Consider the following 18,464-nt stretch of genomic DNA (forward strand, 5'->3'; position numbering starts at 1 on the left):
AAAATTTTAACGATAAAAATTGTCATCAATCAATATTAATTTTTCGCAACATCAAAATTTCGTAAAAAATATTGAGTGTGAATGTAGCAGACATCAGACAAATTTAAAATTATAAATAAATAGAGTAAATAATTACTAGAATAAAATTTGTAAAAAATGGGCATTTAAAACATTTAAAAATCAATAAGTATATTTTTTATAAATACTATTTTTTTATTTATTTATGATTTAAAATTTTTCTGCTGTCTGCTACACCCGTGTAAAAAAATTCGTTCAAAAAAAGTTCCACATGTGGAACTTTTAAACATGAGTCAGATTAAAACTTCAACTGCAATCTAAAACCAAGTGTGTAGTCAAAATTAACACACTTCCCAAATAGCATTGAAACGCCATAAACAATCTATAGATATTTAATACACCTTGAAACGTGTTTCAAATGACTACAAAAAACTATAGTTTTGCTTATGGCCTTAGACATAGCACACATTTGAAATGTGTTAAAATAATACATTTGTAACACACTAAGTTTGAGAATGTGGAACTTTTTTGAAACGTTAGTAATTTTGATGGCAAAAAAAAAGTTTTTATACGCAAATTTAGAGTCAAAAAGGATGTTCTTGAAACTTTTTTGAAATTTTATAGATATTCCAAAAAAATTCCATAATCATCACTTCTGATCTTTTTCTGGAGCTAAAAAAGATGTTCCAAAAACTTTCTAAAATAACTACTTTTGAATTTTTTATATATAACTAAAAAAAACGTTCATAAAAAATTCAAAAAAAATTCCAACAACGTCCTTTTTTGACTTTAAATTTGCCCATAAAAACTTTTTTTTTAACATTAAAATTACTAACGTTCCAAAAAAGTTTCATTCAAAGTTCTAATGTGTCTCATGTTTCAAAGTCCCATTAGAACGAATTTTTTGACACGGGCATTCACACTCATAAAATATTAACGTCTTAATAATTATTTATATACATGTATATATATACTTTGTAATATCCATTGAAAATTTTTTAATTTTATAAAAATAAATTTCTTTTTTAATAATAATCTAGAGTTCTTTTTTATCATAAAGACAAGTCAAGCACTAATTAGTACAATTCAACTCGGCAGATGTCGTTCTATTGAAATAAAAAGTCTAAAAATCTTAGTTTGTGTTTATTTACATTTTTATTCATAAACGAAAAACAAATTTTAAATTAGTTTTTTATTTTTTTTAGAAAAATTTTAAAACTAATATAATAGAACAAGGCGACAAATTTTTCAAAGTATATCAATCAGTTTCCAGGTTTTTGAGTGATAAATTAGCACTAACCTCATCAAAACACATTTAGAGTAAGTAAAAACTATATATAAGCTTTAAAAACGAATTAATAAAGAACTAATAATTTAAAGTAGACAAATGATGAACATTTCATCAATGCAACAACAAGGTGGAATGGCGATGGGGCAAATGCCCCAGCCGTCAAACCCTCAGATGGCTCCTAATCCTCAGCAAGCGCAACAAGTCCAGCAACAGCAAGCACTGCAACAGCAACAGCAACAACAGCAGCAGCAGACACAAGAAAAACTTGATAACATTTCAAAAGTCAAATCACTAGTCGGTCCACTTCGTGAATCATTGGCAATAGCTTTAAAAACAGCCGCTAATACCTTAACACAAAACAGTCTTGTCGATGTCGGTTCATCTAAAAGTACCGACTCAGATCATCGTTTCAATAAAAATATGGAAGAATTTTATTCAATTTGTGATCAAATAGAGTTACATTTAAAAACATCCATCGAATGTTTGTCACAGAATGCCAGCTCAGTTCGTTATTTTCCAATGCCTGTGATGCCAACTCGTACTGAAGCTATTCCAGCTCAAGAAGGACCAGCTCTAACATACCCACAATTTTTGATGACTGTCAAAGCTCAAGTTTCTTTTCTACGAGAAATTCATGATGCACTTATGACTGCATCCAATTCTCTCACATCTAATGAATAATAATAATAATAATAATAATAATAATAATAATAATAATAATAATTATAATAATAATAATAATAATAATAATAAAGAGCAACCTACGGTAATTACGTGACTGCCCTAGTATTACTACAAAATTTATTAAATATTATTTGAATTTAAGTTTATTAAATCTATATTTTACAACTATAACTCTAGGATTTTTTGTTTATTTCTATTATTTAAATTTAATGATACAAATCTCATCATTAACTCGCGAACTTATTGATTTCGATGATTGTATAATTCTTGAAAAAAAATCTACGCAGTCAATTTGTTTTTTATTATTCGTCTAATATATTTTTTTTTTCACTGATATCAAATTGAATCTGTTTGATTTTTATCATAGAAGACATGACAGACTAAATTTTTTTTATTTCCTGTTAATTATATAGATAATAGTTACATATATTCAGTCATATTTAGTGACAGAATAATTAAAATATTAATTTATTTAAAGAAAATAAATACGATCGCATTTTTTTTCCGCGTAATTTAAATGTAATTCGAATGATATAGATAAATTTATTTCGATAGTTGGCTATAAAAAAGAGTTTAAACTATGAATAGGTACAAATTCAAGACGAGATTTTCTTAAAGATACCAAATTTAATAAGATTAACTTATTCTATCATTTAGATATGACTGGAACAAAATTTTCTGAAGTTAGCCGGCGTTTAATAATTTTTTGATTATTTTCAAAACGATAAATTATGAAAAAAAAAATATTAAAAAAAATTGCACTTGTAGTCTTAAATTTTCTACATGTGCATATTTTTAGTTTTTTTTTTTGTAATTAATCTGTTAAAAAAGTAATTCAAAAATTGTTAATTGTCTGCTAACCAGGATCATAAAAAAATTACTCAGTTTTATTTTTTGTATATTATTACTTATTTATAAAACAAAGCGTAATTAAAAATTTTAATTAATAGTTTTAATACAAATCAACCATTTTTTAAAATTTTTTTTCATAACTCTAATTCTAAACATACGATGTAAATATTTATTAATTATAAATACAGATATTATCATATTAATCGCGATAATAATGTGTATGACTAAATACTTCCATTTCTGGTATAAACGATTATTATCATCACTTGGCTGGCCAGTTAAGTAGCTGTAAGTTAAAGCTGAACAAGTTAAGTATCAACCATCAACCATCAGTAGAAACAGTAGCAGCAGCAGTAGCAGTAGCTGTTAATATGAATAAAATATATAAATAAAAAGAATAAGTAGTTTACAGTAGCACCCTAGTGTAATATAAGTAAAAGCGCAAATGGGTGGTATCGACATTAACAAGCGCTGTCACCGTTTAAATGCTTACATGAATATAAAAAATCTTTATCATCTTTTATTCTTGCAATACATATGTATGCGTGTGCATATGTATGTATACACCTGACATGAGGATTACAACTGAGTGTTACACTAAGTTGTATAGTTGCTCAAGCAAAAAATAGTGTGGGAGGCTGAGCATAACGCTATTCAGTTTATGAGAAAGCTGAATATCATTAGAAATAATTATGTTGCAATATTTATTTATATTTATATTTTATTTATTTACCTAAACAATCTAAATAAATTACATTTACATATATGGGTGTTTATAGATATTTATTTATGAACGATTATACTTAAATTTGTTTTAGTCTTATGAGTCTTTTTGAAATGACCATGGTTAGAAGAAAAGTAACAATTTTTGGATTTTTTTTTTTTTTTCACCAAATCAATTATTAAAAAAAAAAAAAAAAAAAAAATGCACATGCTGAAAATTAAAAAAGATGATCTTGATGATCTTAAAGTTAACAGACAATCAACAATTTTAGGATTTTTATTTTCAACAAGTCGACTACAAAAAAAAACAAAAACTAAAAAATTGCACATATAAAAAATTTAAAAGACTACAAGTGCAATTTCTCAAAAAAATTTTTTTTTAATAATTTATCGTTTTTAAAAAAAATCCAAAAGCTATTAGACGTCAGCAAACTTGAGTACCGTATGATCTTGAAGTTGACAGACAATCAACAATTTTCGGATTTTTTTTCACCAAATCAATTTCATTAAAAAAAAAAAAAAACTAACAATATGCACATGTAGAAAATTGAAAAAACTACAGGTGCAATTTTTTAAAATATATTTTTTTTATAATTTATTGTTTTAAAAAATATTCCAAAAATTATTAGACATCAGCTAACTTCAGTATCATTAAAAAAGTTATAGGTGCAATTTTTTGAATTATTTTTTAAATCAATTACAAAAAATAAAATAAAAATATGCACATGTAGAAAATGAAACAATCTATAGGTGCATTTTTTTGAATTATTTTATTTCTATAATTTATCTCTTCTAAAAAAATCCAAAAATTAGACATCTCCTAACTCCTGTATCGTAATTTAAAATAAAATCTATAAGCGTATTTACTTTAGTTGTTTATAAATATGTTTTTCTTTCTTTCTGAAGTGTTCTATTATTAATATATCTTGCACACAGTGCTATACAATATCGTTGGTTATTATAACATCATTCTCTCAACGCAGCTCAAAGTAATAACGCTATTTTTATCAGTATATGTTGGATAAATATCTGTCTATTTTGGTTTGTGTCAAATGACACAAAATTCAACTTCTTACTTTTTTTCAAGTTTTTCAATTCTACAGTTCATTATTTACTACATTACAATACATCTTATAAATTCAAAAAAGTCGGTACCCAAAAAAACTAATGCTGGATAAAATTTCCGCAATAAAATAAAATAAAATCAGCTCTTATTGATAACAATTATTAAGAATATTCATATTTATATTAAAAAATAGTTGAGGTGTAATGTAAAAATGTGTTGATAGTAAAATAGTGTTAAATATTGGGGGGGTAAAGGCGTGCAGAAAGCTAACTGACAGTTGGATTGGTGTTTTGCCGCTGCGCGCCGTTCGACTATTCGAAAAGGAAGGACCACCTCTGTTTACCATATTTGGCAAACTTTTCCTAATATGGTAACGTCTACTTCTAAATATGGCAGCCGGGGACGCCCTCTCACCGCCAACTGTATTCCTCCGCGCAATATTTAAAATAATAAATACCTACTAATTATCAAACATCTTATGATTTTTTTTCGGGTATCAGGTAATTGAGCACGTAGATAATTAATTTGCCAATTAATTTCACCATCTTTAATATATAAATATATGTAAAATAATTAGTGGGAACTACTTTTTAATGTTGCGAGTTTAAGTGGTGGGGGAAAAGCGTGTGCTTGGACACGCGGAGGCACCACGTTCATACGTAGGTCAAGTTACGATACTAAATTGTCGTTCAGTTGGCGGGGAGCGCTCGTATGGTGCGCGTCGTTGTCTCGGTAATTGCCATAGGTGGTACGTCACGTGGCAATAATACCGGTGATATTAAAACGCGTATAAATAGTTGTTTATATTTTATTTAAATTCAAATTGTTTATTTTTAAAATAAATATTAAAAAAAAAAACAAAGATAATTTTAAAATAAATTTGAATTTAAAAAATAGTTATCAATATTAAATAGTGTGTTAAAGTAGCCACGAAGGGGCTAGTTTTATAGATTAGATGTGCGCGAGTCCGTGATGGACAACTCCAGTGGCGCGAGGGACAGTCGTTACACGACACTTGGATATAACATGGGTATGATGGGTAGCGACACTGGCGCCGAGATGTATGGACGTCCATCTACGTCTCAGCTGGCCGCAGCCTCACAATTACGCAGTGGCGCCACCATGATGAATGCTGGAGGTGGAGGTGGTGCTGGCGGTGGAGGTTCTGCTGGTGGTGCTAATACTGGTGGCAATACAAATGTTAATATGCAACAACGAGGGATGAAACGTTCGTCATCAGATGTTTGTTATGATGATGGAAATGGACGTCAAAGTTTGTCACAAAATCAGGGTATGGGAATGGGTGGTCCGGATTGTGTTCCCGACAATCTTGATGATACTTATACTAATTTGGGTGCACCCAAAAAGTCTCCACCTTCAAATGGTAAAAAGACCAAAGGACGTGTTAAAATTAAGATGGAGTATATTGACAATAAATTGAGGAGGTACACGACATTTTCGAAAAGGAAAACTGGAATTATGAAGAAGGTTTGTGTTTTATTATTATTATTATTAATTATCATTTTGTTTTCAATTTTAAAAAGTTATTTTTTAAGTGTAAAAGTTATTGGAGATGATGTTAATAAAAGATGACTTTTTTTTAGGCATACGAGCTGTCAACTTTGACAGGTACACAAGTGATGTTGTTGGTGGCCAGTGAAACCGGTCACGTGTACACATTTGCGACGCGCAAACTCCAGCCGATGATAACGAGTGAGGCGGGAAAGGCACTAATTCAAACCTGCCTTAATAGTCCAGATCCACCGCCATCGGGATCGTCAGGAGACCAACGGATGTCAGCGACGGGATTCGAGGAGACTGAACTGACGTACAACATCGCTGATGATGAGCAGAAAGTAAGACAACTGGTGTATGGCTCGCCTCATGGTGGTGCTTTACATGCCGGTTATCCGGGAGCTGGTGGACCGGGTTCCCAACACGGACCACCCTCCCATGCCCAGCACTCACAGCATGCACATCTGATAGCGCATGCACACGCTGGCTCGCCGAGCTCCCATATGGTACCGTGCTCGAGTCCCGGACCACTTTTAGCCGGTGGACCTTATCAACAATCGTGTCCGTCGCCGTTGCCGCCCCCGCACGCAACTTATCATCCCCATATGTCCCACTCGCACCCACAACGGTAGTTTTTATTTTTAAATTATTCACACACGTTTTAAACGAGTCTTTTCTTTTTAATTTATCTTAATTAATTGATTGATTAATTAATTAATAGGAACGGAGATAAATTATGTAACGTGAAGGTGCTAACTAAAGTGATTGGTGATGAATTAATACTTTTTAAAATCAATGGATTCACTTGAGAGGCTTTAATAAAAATTGTCATCAGTGATGTTTAAGTTATCATGAAATTATTATGAGTGTAAATGTAGCAGACAGACAAATTTAAAAATATAAATAATTAGAGTAAATAATTTAAAAAAATATATTTGTAAAAAATCCACTTGTTAATTTTTTAAAAGTGCATTTTTTTTTAATTTTATTTTACTAATTATTTATTCTATTAATAATTTTAAATTTGATATTTGCTACATTCACACTCATTGAATGAGACAAATTTAAAGTTATAAGGAGAGTAAATAATTTTAAAAAAAATATTCTAAAAAATGCACTTGTTAATTTTTAAATTTTTTAAAAGTGCATTTTTTTTAAATTTTATTTTACTAATTATTTACTCCATTAATAATTTTAATTTTGTCTGATGTCTGCTTCTTTTTTTAATTCGTGATGATTTTTATTCAAAGCTGTATTTAAATTTGAGATTATTAATTTTTTTTTCTTGTAATATGTTTTTAGTATTTACGCGTCAACTCCAAAGACAGTATGACAATACAACGTTATGAGTATTGTCATTTTAATTCCATCTAGACTTTAGAGAAAGTTAAAAGAAATATCTATTAATTGATCTGATTTTAATTATTTAAATTAGCTAATGACATTTGGATAGATTGACAAAACGCGTGTGATTCAATTGTACAGTTGTACTCTGAAAAAAAAAAAAAATATTTATTTGTGATGTGAACTGCCATATGGCTATTTATTTAAATTCAAAATTTATGAAGAAATAATTTGATTACATCGATAAATTGTTAATAACTATTTAAATATTTATTTTACATCAGTTTTGAGTCAGTGGTCTACACATTACATATTTTTTTTTTTCAGTGTACTTTGTTTTGAATTTTATTTTTTACTATAATATTTTATTATCACTTGAATTATTTTTTAAAATTATTTAAAAAATATTTATTAACGTACTTGTATGTATATACGGAGATTTTTTTGGGGAATCCAAAGTTATATCGAGGATTCGATTTTATACAATAGCTGTACGATAATTCAGTAGATTTATCATTTTTTTTTCTATTTAATTTTTTTGTAATTTAATTTAATTTAAATAATTAATGAATTAAATATTATACGTATTTTTTTGAGGCAAAGCCACGTAATGACATTAAAAAAAACCGTTTGTTTAATGGGTGCGAGTTCGACTAGGGTACAACGAGTGATGCACGCTTGAACGTTCCTACACAGTATTGTGTATCGTTATTTATTTATTTTTTTTTTTACGTATTTTATTTATTTTTATTTCTTTTTACATGAATTTGGCATTGTATTTTTTTTTGCTACTGTGGCATGTATAGTTGGTTTTTTTTTTATTTTATATGTTTTTTTTTCTGTAGCTTAAGCTGTCATAGGCTATTTTTTTATTTATAGTTTTTAAAATTTTTCAGTTCAATGACTTGTGCAATTAAATCCGTCCATGCATGCATAATTTTATTATTGTTATTATTATTTTTATTATTAAATTTCAAAGTAAAAATTCGCGATGAATTTAAAAAAAAAAGAAAGTCTATTATTATAATTAGATTTGTTTTAAAAAAACATTAACTCGTAAGCCCTTGTATGTCCTCGTTCAACGAACAAAGTACAAAATAACGGCGACTATCATATTTTAAATTAAATAGTTTAATTTTATTTGTTTTATAAAAGAGAATTTAAATGTTAGGTAAAAAAATAATCAATTTTGTTTTTTTTACGCCTGTTATTGTATCACATGTGTACATATGTACTGTAAAATACTGTGATAATATTTATATATATTTACAATTATACAATTTTCTTTAACAATACAACCGTAAGATTGGTTACAAAGCTTTACAATTTATTTAAAAAAAAAAAAAAAAAAAAAAAAAAAAGGAAAACAACAACTTTGTCATTTTTTATTTTTCTTTATTATTATTTCTAAGATATTGCTTTGCATATGTTTGTATTTCGATGGTTTGGAAGTGAATGTAGTGTAACGCATCCTATCCTTAAAAAAAAAAATAAATCCATAAAAAAAAGAAACGAAATCCTCCCCAGTGGATTCATCAAGGTAGGTATTGCTTGTTTATCCTAGCTTTAGTATAATTATATGTTATAATGAGCAATTATAATAACGATTTTTTTCTTATTTTTTATCATTATTATTATTTTTATTTTTCATTACTCTTTTAAAATAGTTAGTCTATAAAAATTCTAAATCCCAAGAGTCATATTATAAATATACTTTTTCCAAGCCAGATAAAAGGGCAAAAATTTAATTTCGTCACACTCTGCGTACAATTCTAAATCCTCTTACGGATAAAAGTGATGTTTGTGATTGCTAAACTCTGGCCTGGAATTACATTACACGCGGTTTTACTGCCATAATGATTTTTCTACGCGGCTTACAACAATTAGCAGCGTAAAAAAAAATAAATAAAATAACTATTCGAATAGCAATCGTGCTAAAATGTTAGAGAGTTTTTTAAAAAAAGAGGCCGTGGCAAACGTGTTACAAACTTGTCTAATGATGAAAGAAAAATCATTAAAAAAAACCTAAATAACTATAAGAATTAATTGTTATCTTTATTACTTAACATTTAGTAAATTAATAAATAAAATTAATTAAAACTAAATATAATAATTTTAAAAGAACAGACTTTTTTGTTCTATCGACTGAGCTAGCCAGGATAAAATCTATAAATACATACATATATATATATGTAAGAAGCTCTCTATATATTTTTTAATTGGAATAGATATTAACGAGTTAACAAGCTCACAAGAGATACTTGGGATGCAACGAAGCAAACGTAATATATAAAGTTTAATGTTAAATGTAAGCGTATGGTAGGTGCAACCAGGTGTGCACACTAGTTGTGTGCGTAAAGACGTGTAAGGAAGGTAGAAACCAACCTCCTTATACGGTCACCTTTGTCAAAGCCGGCTTGACTCCATATAGAGGCAATGTTTCTCGATGCCAAACACTCTTATATAGGAGTTACTTGTAAGTCGAGAATGCTACTTTTTATCGCAACTACTACTGTTACTACTACTGCTACCACCACCATCATTATCATCATTATAATCATCTTAAACTACTGATGGATTACTGCCGGTTGAAGCTGGACCACAGGAAGACGCTTTTCGGGTTTCCGCGGATAAAATTCACCATTAAAGTCTCTTTATGATTGGTTGGATTCAAGTACCGTTGCTCTTGTTTTTAAGCCTTGTGCTTTTTCTCCCTATTATATATGTTCAGTTTAATCGAATGCCCTCGCTCACGTATTCATGAGCTACGTACATATATATATATATATATATACATCTGATCAGCGAAATATAGCACGCTTTTTTTTTGTTACTGAGAATCGGAGCATTCTGATGCATGTTCTGGCTTTTTGTTTTTTTTTCTCTAAGGGATTCCCCTAAAAATTCGAGCTTGCTTGGAGACTGCTTGGGCTTGTTTGCTGTATTAATTTTATTATTATTAAGAAATATACTTTTTTATACAAATTTTTCATAAATTTGCAGCAAAATCATTTTAAAAATGATCATATTCTTTTTTAGCTTTGAATAATAAATTATTTATTAAAAACTAAAATTATAAATTAAAAGATATTCCAATAAATTTTTTATTTAATTATTTATTAAGTTTTTTCACACCTTGGAGACATAATTATATTTATTCATAAGTATTCAATAAATAATAAATTTTACATGAAAATTATAAGGTCTTTTAATCACGACCCTGATTAAGTAAAATAATTTGCGCTATGTTAAGTGTATATCTATATATTAGTCGATTCAAATTGTTTTGAATTGTTCCAAATTATTTTTTTTAATCAGGGGATAGTAATTAGCACCCTGTATAAGTAATATAAAAATTACCAGTGGAATGATTTGGTAAAATTAAGATCGATATTATATTGAAAAATAGATAAATTTAAAAATAATAAATATCCTAAGGTTTATTAGTTACGGAAACAATTGTAGTAGTATTTGATGGAAGAGGGTAAACGTTGGTATAATCAGCAGAGCGTAAGCTCGTGAGAATTATTTGCTTCAAGTTTATACCGATGCATTGGGTCGAACACGGATGACCTTATAAGGAGCGAACAAGGATGCATCTCTCTCCCCGCTAGTGTAGGTTACGCGTGCAGCACGTATGTTATACGCACACGTATCCGGGGGGACTCATTTTACCGATTCGTCAATTGCAATTCGCGAAAGTCATCTTTTTTATTGTTACATTTTATTATATCGATATATATACTACCGTACCACCCAAGACACACAAACACGATAATGATCGGTACATCTGTCATCGTATTATTAATTATACGTTTATAAAAACAAGTGTATTAAAATTTCTTACTTTTTATTATATGTATATATACCTCCTTAATGTTTATTATTTTTTATTGTCAAATTATTGACAAATTGATAACTATTAAAATATTTAATCCTTCTGTAAAATACATTAATTAAAATATTTATGTAAAAAAAAAAAATGTTTTTTATTCTTCTTTAATTGCAGGAAGAAACAGCATCCCCTAGGTCGGATATTTGTGCCAATGACAGTGAGGGTGACACAAGCGATGGTGAAACAACTGACACAAAGTCACCATTAAAAAATCATCCAGGTAATTAAAACATATAAATATTTTATTGAATTTATTGATTATTAATTATGCATTTAAAAATTGTTCTTTTTTTTTTGTTTTGTTATTGTTGTAGTTGGTTAATAATTTATTAAGTGACGGCAATATAATGAAAAACAGTTGACAATGTGCATTGGCAATGAGTTGTAAATAAAAATGAAGAGAGATAAAATATAAATAATAACAACAACAATGTAAATAGATTCAGTTTTCGAGATACTGATGTGTGATGAAGAATAATATATGTTAGTATATATGACAATGTGTATATGAACAAGTGAATGTCTGGATATCGTGTTAAAGTCGGACAGTTTAAAATTGTTAGAGTAGAGTAGTACTATCGCGGGGGTACTTAGAATGCGAAAAACGTGCGAGCGATGACGGGGTTGCCCGTGTAGGGGAGTAAGTAATGTAAGGAGTCGTACGGTTCACGATGACCAAACTAAGACGACAACGCGATTCCAACTTGGGAAGTAGGATCCGGTCGAAAGCCGCATTTGATGCAGGTGTACACATAAATATCGATGCTAATATACAGAAGAGACGACGTGGATCTCCAGGGTACGATCCTACTACTGCGGCTACTATACTCACTGGATGAGTTGAGTGTTCACCAGGCAATGAACACGTTCGGTTATCTTTAACTGTCTGAAATGCCATGTTCATTTTATTGGATGCCACTTTTTATCAACGCGAAATACCAAAGACTGCTTATACTCTTTTCTTTCCGATCTCTTTCTCTCTTACTCGATTATTACTCGTGTATTAAACTAATGAATACCAAATATTTTCTTTATACATCTTTTCATTACTTTTTAAATCAACAATACATTTTACTTTTTTTATCGGTTGTTTTATTTTTATTCGCGGTAATACAATCAACATGACTACAAGTTTTAAAAAATTAATTATGGGTTTTTTAATATTCATTCAAGGCTAAGGTAAAAGACCTAATGCCCGATTAGGGACTACGCGGAAAAAAATGAACTATAAATTGAGAAACTATAAGTAATATAATGATAAAGTGATCAGTAAATTTCAAATAGTCATTTTTTTATTTACAATTAAAACATAAATGTTAAAATTTATTGTCTATGCACGAAAAATTAATATTTAAACTTTAAAAATCGTAACTAATATTAATAATTTATGAGATCCCGAGTCAAAAAACGAATTCGGATTTAAGTTTCAAAGTTCTCAATGAGGTTTTTGAGGATCAATTTAGAATTTTAAGATTGAAAACAGTATAGAAAGTTATCCTAGTAGTAGTTACGACCCATTTTACCACTTTGAGGACTAAACTGGAATAACAATCTGGATTAGAGCCTCAAAATACTCAAAACATACAGGAATAATTTTATCCACATTTGAACCTCAAAAGTTTCATTCATCGATTCTCCCCTCCCTTTTCTATCTAAAATTTTTAAAAGTCCGGAGTATGAATTTTAATTTTTGAGGATTTTGAGGTCTTAATTATAATTAAAAATCGATAAATTATTCGCATTTAGGCCTCATAGTTTCCATTGAGGATTTTTAGTACTAAAGCAGAGTTACTTTCTGAACGGCAAAAAAAACATCAAAGAAATTGAGGCTTTTGACCCTTAAGAAAAGGAATTTGTTCCATGTTAAATGTATATCTATATACCAGCCGATTCAAATTGTTTTAAATCATTTCAAAATTTTTTGAATTTTTCCAAACCATTTTTCTTAATCAGGGAGGGCTAAACTAGAATTTGTTTTTTCACTCGGAACGTATTATAAAATTTATTGTTTGGAATGTCAAATTTCCCTTTTGGAGCTGGTCTGTAGAGTCAACCGTTTTTTAGGATATTTTTTTCAAAATGCCTTCGTGTATCTGAAGATCGGAACGTCTTTCGCGAAATGAAAATGAAAAAAAAAAAGAAATGAAAAGTAAAAAATCTACTAAATTTAGATTTCTGAAATGTTTTGCACGTCAGCCGAAAATTTCAAGCCATCTCCAACTATCCCTTAAGTCATCTTTATAGACTCAAATTACATAAATTATTTCCATTTTCGTTGCGTGAAAAACATTCCAATCTTCAGGTACATATGCCTTTCGCGTTATATTAGTACATTCTTCATGTAATATAATATAATTTTATTGATGAGCTTATTAATATTCAAATAATATTTATCAGCACTTTTCAATGTCTCGTAATAATATTCTTTTAAACGTAAAAAAAATTTATTAAAATATACAAGTAGTTCTGGACTTATTTATAAAATACACAAAACCGCGGATATTTTTATCACGAATTTGTTACGTATGTTTGTTTGTAAAGAAAAAAAGTACTATTTGTAAATATAATCATTGTAGATAAACTCATAAATAATAAATCTAATTTAAGAAAAAATGTCAAAATATTCGAACTCAATTTAATTGTCAAAAATTATTTTTTATTTTATTTTTATGATTGCTTTGAAGATTATTCTATGCAAGAATATATAAAACAATGAAAAATAAAAAAAAAGTATATAAAAGTTTAAACCTTTTTTTTTTTATTAAATATTTGTAATAATCCATTCAAACTTTCAGCTGATGTTATATATCCTTAGTAGTAATCTGAGGCAAGATCTATAATAAAATTATATATAGATATAGTACTTTGCTTGACTTACTCCAGACTTTATTAAGATCGCTAATAAGGATTGCGGTAGAAAAAGTAAAAGACTTACACGCTATTATAAATTATTTTTGGTACCTTAGTGAGGCACATGGGTCCCTATGGTGAATTTGATCTCAGCAGATCAAGACAAGTTGAATTTTTATAAAATTTTAAGCCTGCCAAATAGTTCTGTACTTCTGAATTACAATTAAAACAACGTACCTATTAAATAAAGCTTTCTATTCTGAACTGAGGCTCATCTTAGCCGACGCCTATATTTAGATCTAGTTTTTATGCGATAAATAAATTACAAGGACACTGTTTTAGTACTAAAAATCTATAACTTCAGAATTTTAGTTCGACATCGTCACTAATATTCTGAAAAGCCGCAATCGAAAAATTTTCGCAACTTTTTTTTTTTAAACAAATCTTTGACGCTATTTCTAGAATGTATTCAAATATTATACGTAACATTTAATTTTGAATATGTTTTTTAGGCATTTTAATTCTCATTTCTCCAATCTCAGTCATTATTTTCTTGGCACCCCTGGTAGAAATTTTTCCGGATTTCCTCTGAAAAACTCAGTTCTAAAGTTCGAAAGACATTTTCAGAGTTATTCAGATAAAGTTTTGAAAAATTTCCACCAGGGATCATATTTTTTAACGCCTTTTGAAAAATTTTCTAAATATGGGTTACAACTCTTTAGGATATCGGTGAATATTTAAATATTTTAAAAATTTCAAATTGATTTTTAAATTCACTGAATTATTTTCATGACTTTAGAATCTTTAATACTGAATCTTTCATTTTTCCTGTTTTTTCGCATACATTTATATAAACATAACTTTCTTTTGGGCTCAGGTGGATACATGAGAGTTTCAAAACTTTCATACTTATAAATAAATTGAACTGTTTATCAAATGAATTGAATTGTTTATCAAATAACACATTTTATTTTATAATTTAAAATATTATTTTCAAAAATGGCCCTGCAGTTTGCAGACAAAAGTTTTTGAAGTTTTTTTTTCAACGAATCAATTACAAAAAAAAAAAAAAAATAATAAAAATATGCACAAGCAGAAAATTTAAAAAACTATAAGTGCAATTTTTTTAAAACACTTTTTTTTTTTTATAATTTACCGTTTTGAAAAAATTCCAAAAATTATGAGACGTCGGCTAACTCCAGTCATTTTTAAAAAACGGTTCATTCAAAAAATTTTCGCTGCATTTTTCTAAAAATTTGAACAAGAATTTTTTTAAACACTTTTTTTATAATTTACTGTTTTGAAAGAAATCTACAAAATATAAGATCTCGGCTAACTTTAGTATCATTTTTAAAAAACGGTTCATTTGAAAATTGTTCCTTGCATTCTTCTAAAAATTTGAACAAGAATTTTTCGAAATTTCGTACCATGAAAATAATGCAGATCACAAGTTTAAAATAAGATAATTTGAGTACCCGTAGCTCAGTTACTACAATTTCATAACTTGTATAGCAAAATATGATCATGTCTTAAAGATTAATGCCCTACTTTCACAGAATAAATATACTTAAACAATAACAAAGCATTTTTGTTTATTAAAACATTATTTTTCAGGAGGGATGTCATCATTTTCAGCTGGGATAATGTATCAAATGCCGCAAAATGTCATGTATTCACCGAGTTCTGGAGTACTATTAAGTATTGGACAAAACGGGCAACCTGTTCAAATTTCATCAGACGGAAGTGAGTTATCATTATGACCGTTCTACGTGTTATCACGTACGTACAATATACTGTCACCGGAAGTTCCATATTTATATTTTAAATGTTTCATTAATTTTAATTCCAGTCTGGGTGTATCCCTATTGTTTTATATATATACTTTTAATTACAATCACACCACATCAATACACATACACATATATACTTGACTTTATTATTTTTTGCAATTACTACTGTCTACTATTATATATTTTCACGTGAGAAATCATCCCTTTTATGATTTAATTTAGACAAAGGCGTGTCTCTATTTACTTTGTGCGTAATTACCTCTTGTGACCTTAAAAACAATAACCATCAGCATCACCATTTATAATAAATAATAAAAAATTTTTAAACAATGCCTTCATTGTTAAATTATTTTATTTTTTTTTTTTATATATTTTTGCAACTGTAATTTATAATTAAAATTTTTTTTCTTTTAAATTTAATTTACAGATACATCGAATATCAATAGTGGGCAATCTAATCAACCATTTATTACAATTCCTTTACATCCTTTAAATGTTTCGATGAGTACTCGTGGAATGTCATTACCAGTTACATCAAAGGCTTTATCACCACCTTGTTCGATAGCATCAACAGATGTCAATTCAGATATGCCTTCAGATCTCAGTAAAGATCGTAAATGATAAATAAATTCATATAAATATATATACATAGTTTAATTTCTTTTTTTTTGCAATACATTTATTATTTATCAAGATCTAAATTTAAATTCATGTTTTTTTCATCAATATTGATAAACAAAAATATATTTTTATATTTATTTATAAAAATATGACATTGTTTTTTTTAATAAAAAATAAATAATTAACTAGTCGTAAAATAGTGAAAATTAAATATGATAATTAATATCGATTGCATTAAGGATTTCTTTGAAAATTAATTAGTAATTTTTTATGAGAAAAAAATTTAACGTTTGATTATTTATATTTAATTAACTTTTAAATTAACAACTTTTGGGTCTTGATAATTGATTTATATTTAAATTATTGTTTTTTATTGATCTCTCATTAGTTAGTTAACAATTTAGTTACTATATGTTTTGACGAAATAAAAAAAAGCATTTTTTTTTTTATTAATTATTATTTTTATTTATTATTATATTATTATTAATGATATTGACATTAGCCGACGTCTAATAATTTTTGGATTTAAAAAAAAATATTTGAAAAAATTGCACTTATAGTTTTTTAAATTTTCTACATGTGCATATTTTTAGTTTTTTTTTTTTTTAATGAAATTGTTAAAAAAAATCCGGATATTGTTATTCGTCTGCTAACCAGGATCATTATTAATTATTATAAATAAAATTGAATATTATTTTTTTTTCGTTAATTGATCGTAATTATTTATAATTAATATTACAATTTTTTGTTATAAATTTTTTAAATCGTTAGGATTTTCACAATAAAAAGTAAATATTACTGCCTTAAAAATTGCTAGTGAAATTGTGTATTAACCATTATATATATTTATAAATTTATATACTATTGTATATATATAATAATGATAAAATTGTGAGTTTTTAAATTGAAACCATAATTTTTTAATGCAATAAAAAAAATAATATCAATTTATTTATTTATTTTTCTTTTGATTTATTAAAATTATATATAATATAATTTAAAAAAAAAAATGTAGCAAATTCGAGTAATTAAAAATTTAGTAATAAATATGTACAGTTTCTTAACAGACGTATATATTTTATATACATAAAAATAAACAATTGTATAATGTTTTTTATGAGTTATTTTAAAAAAATATATATTTAATAGATAATTTTTAAATGCGAGTGTTTGTATAACAATTTAATAATTCATTAAAAGTAAGAAATTACGCATACTTTTTTTTATTAATTTAGACCGTTACTTAATAATTGCTTTAGAAATAGTTTTAGATTTATTTGGGTTTGGATCTTTTGTTGTATCAAGCTCTGTATGCGGATGCGAAAAAAGTTCCGTAAATATTCCACATAGAGCTTTTGAATTTTAAATAGTAAGAATAATTTTTTTTTTTATCATTCATTTTAAAAGCTACACTTTGCTTACAAAATATTTTAGCATCCTACAATACAAAATTAATTCAGATAGCAAAATGACATCTCGATGAGTTCTGAATGAGTTCCTATTTATGATTTACATGTTACATTCACTTCTTAAAGAAGTGTTTGAGAAGTTCTCAAAATGTCGAATGAGCTACCTAGCGAACTCAGTAAAACATCTTTAAAAAGAGTTATTTTTCCTGACTTCGCAAATAAGACCAGTATGAATTTACCACGACGTCATAAGGAGCTCCTAATTTTGACTTCACAAAGAAGTTAAAAAAAATACATTTAGACATCACAAAACTGACGTCTTATTTATGGAGTCTTCAAGAAATCTTAATTAAGAGTTCTTAAAAATGACATCTTTAAGAAGTCATGATAAGACTTCTTGAGGACG

General features: G+C 27.6%; 2 protein-coding genes across 4 annotated transcripts; both read left to right on the forward strand.

Annotated features, from left to right (window-relative positions):
- Positions 1-1,117: 1,117 nt before the first annotated feature.
- Positions 1,118-2,164, forward strand: LOC103569545 (mediator of RNA polymerase II transcription subunit 29). Of its 2 annotated transcripts, none has more exons than XM_014440254.2 (2): positions 1,118-1,338; positions 1,399-2,164. In XM_014440254.2, the coding sequence occupies exon 2, from the start codon at positions 1,406-1,408 to the stop codon at positions 1,988-1,990; it is 585 nt and encodes a 194-aa protein (XP_014295740.1). In that variant the 5' UTR covers positions 1,118-1,338; positions 1,399-1,405; the 3' UTR covers positions 1,991-2,164. The 2 variants fall into 2 exon arrangements, with proteins under 2 accessions (XP_014295740.1, XP_008545109.1); XM_008546887.3 differs by having other exon boundaries at positions 1,402-2,164.
- Positions 2,165-5,336: 3,172 nt separating this feature from the next.
- Positions 5,337-16,883, forward strand: LOC103569544 (serum response factor homolog). 2 transcript variants are annotated; one of them, XM_008546885.2, is made up of 5 exons: positions 5,337-6,122; positions 6,239-6,490; positions 11,503-11,608; positions 15,853-15,981; positions 16,456-16,883. In XM_008546885.2, exons 1-5 carry the CDS (start codon positions 5,607-5,609, stop codon positions 16,647-16,649), a joined length of 1,197 nt encoding a protein of 398 aa, XP_008545107.1. In that variant the 5' UTR covers positions 5,337-5,606; the 3' UTR covers positions 16,650-16,883. The 2 variants fall into 2 exon arrangements, with proteins under 2 accessions (XP_008545107.1, XP_008545108.1); XM_008546886.2 differs by having other exon boundaries at positions 15,853-16,017; positions 16,456-16,543.
- The last annotated feature ends 1,581 nt before the right edge of the window (positions 16,884-18,464 follow it).

The sequence above is a fragment of the Microplitis demolitor genome, chromosome 7 (assembly GCF_026212275.2).
Source record: "Microplitis demolitor isolate Queensland-Clemson2020A chromosome 7, iyMicDemo2.1a, whole genome shotgun sequence".
Taxonomy (NCBI): domain Eukaryota; kingdom Metazoa; phylum Arthropoda; class Insecta; order Hymenoptera; family Braconidae; genus Microplitis; species Microplitis demolitor.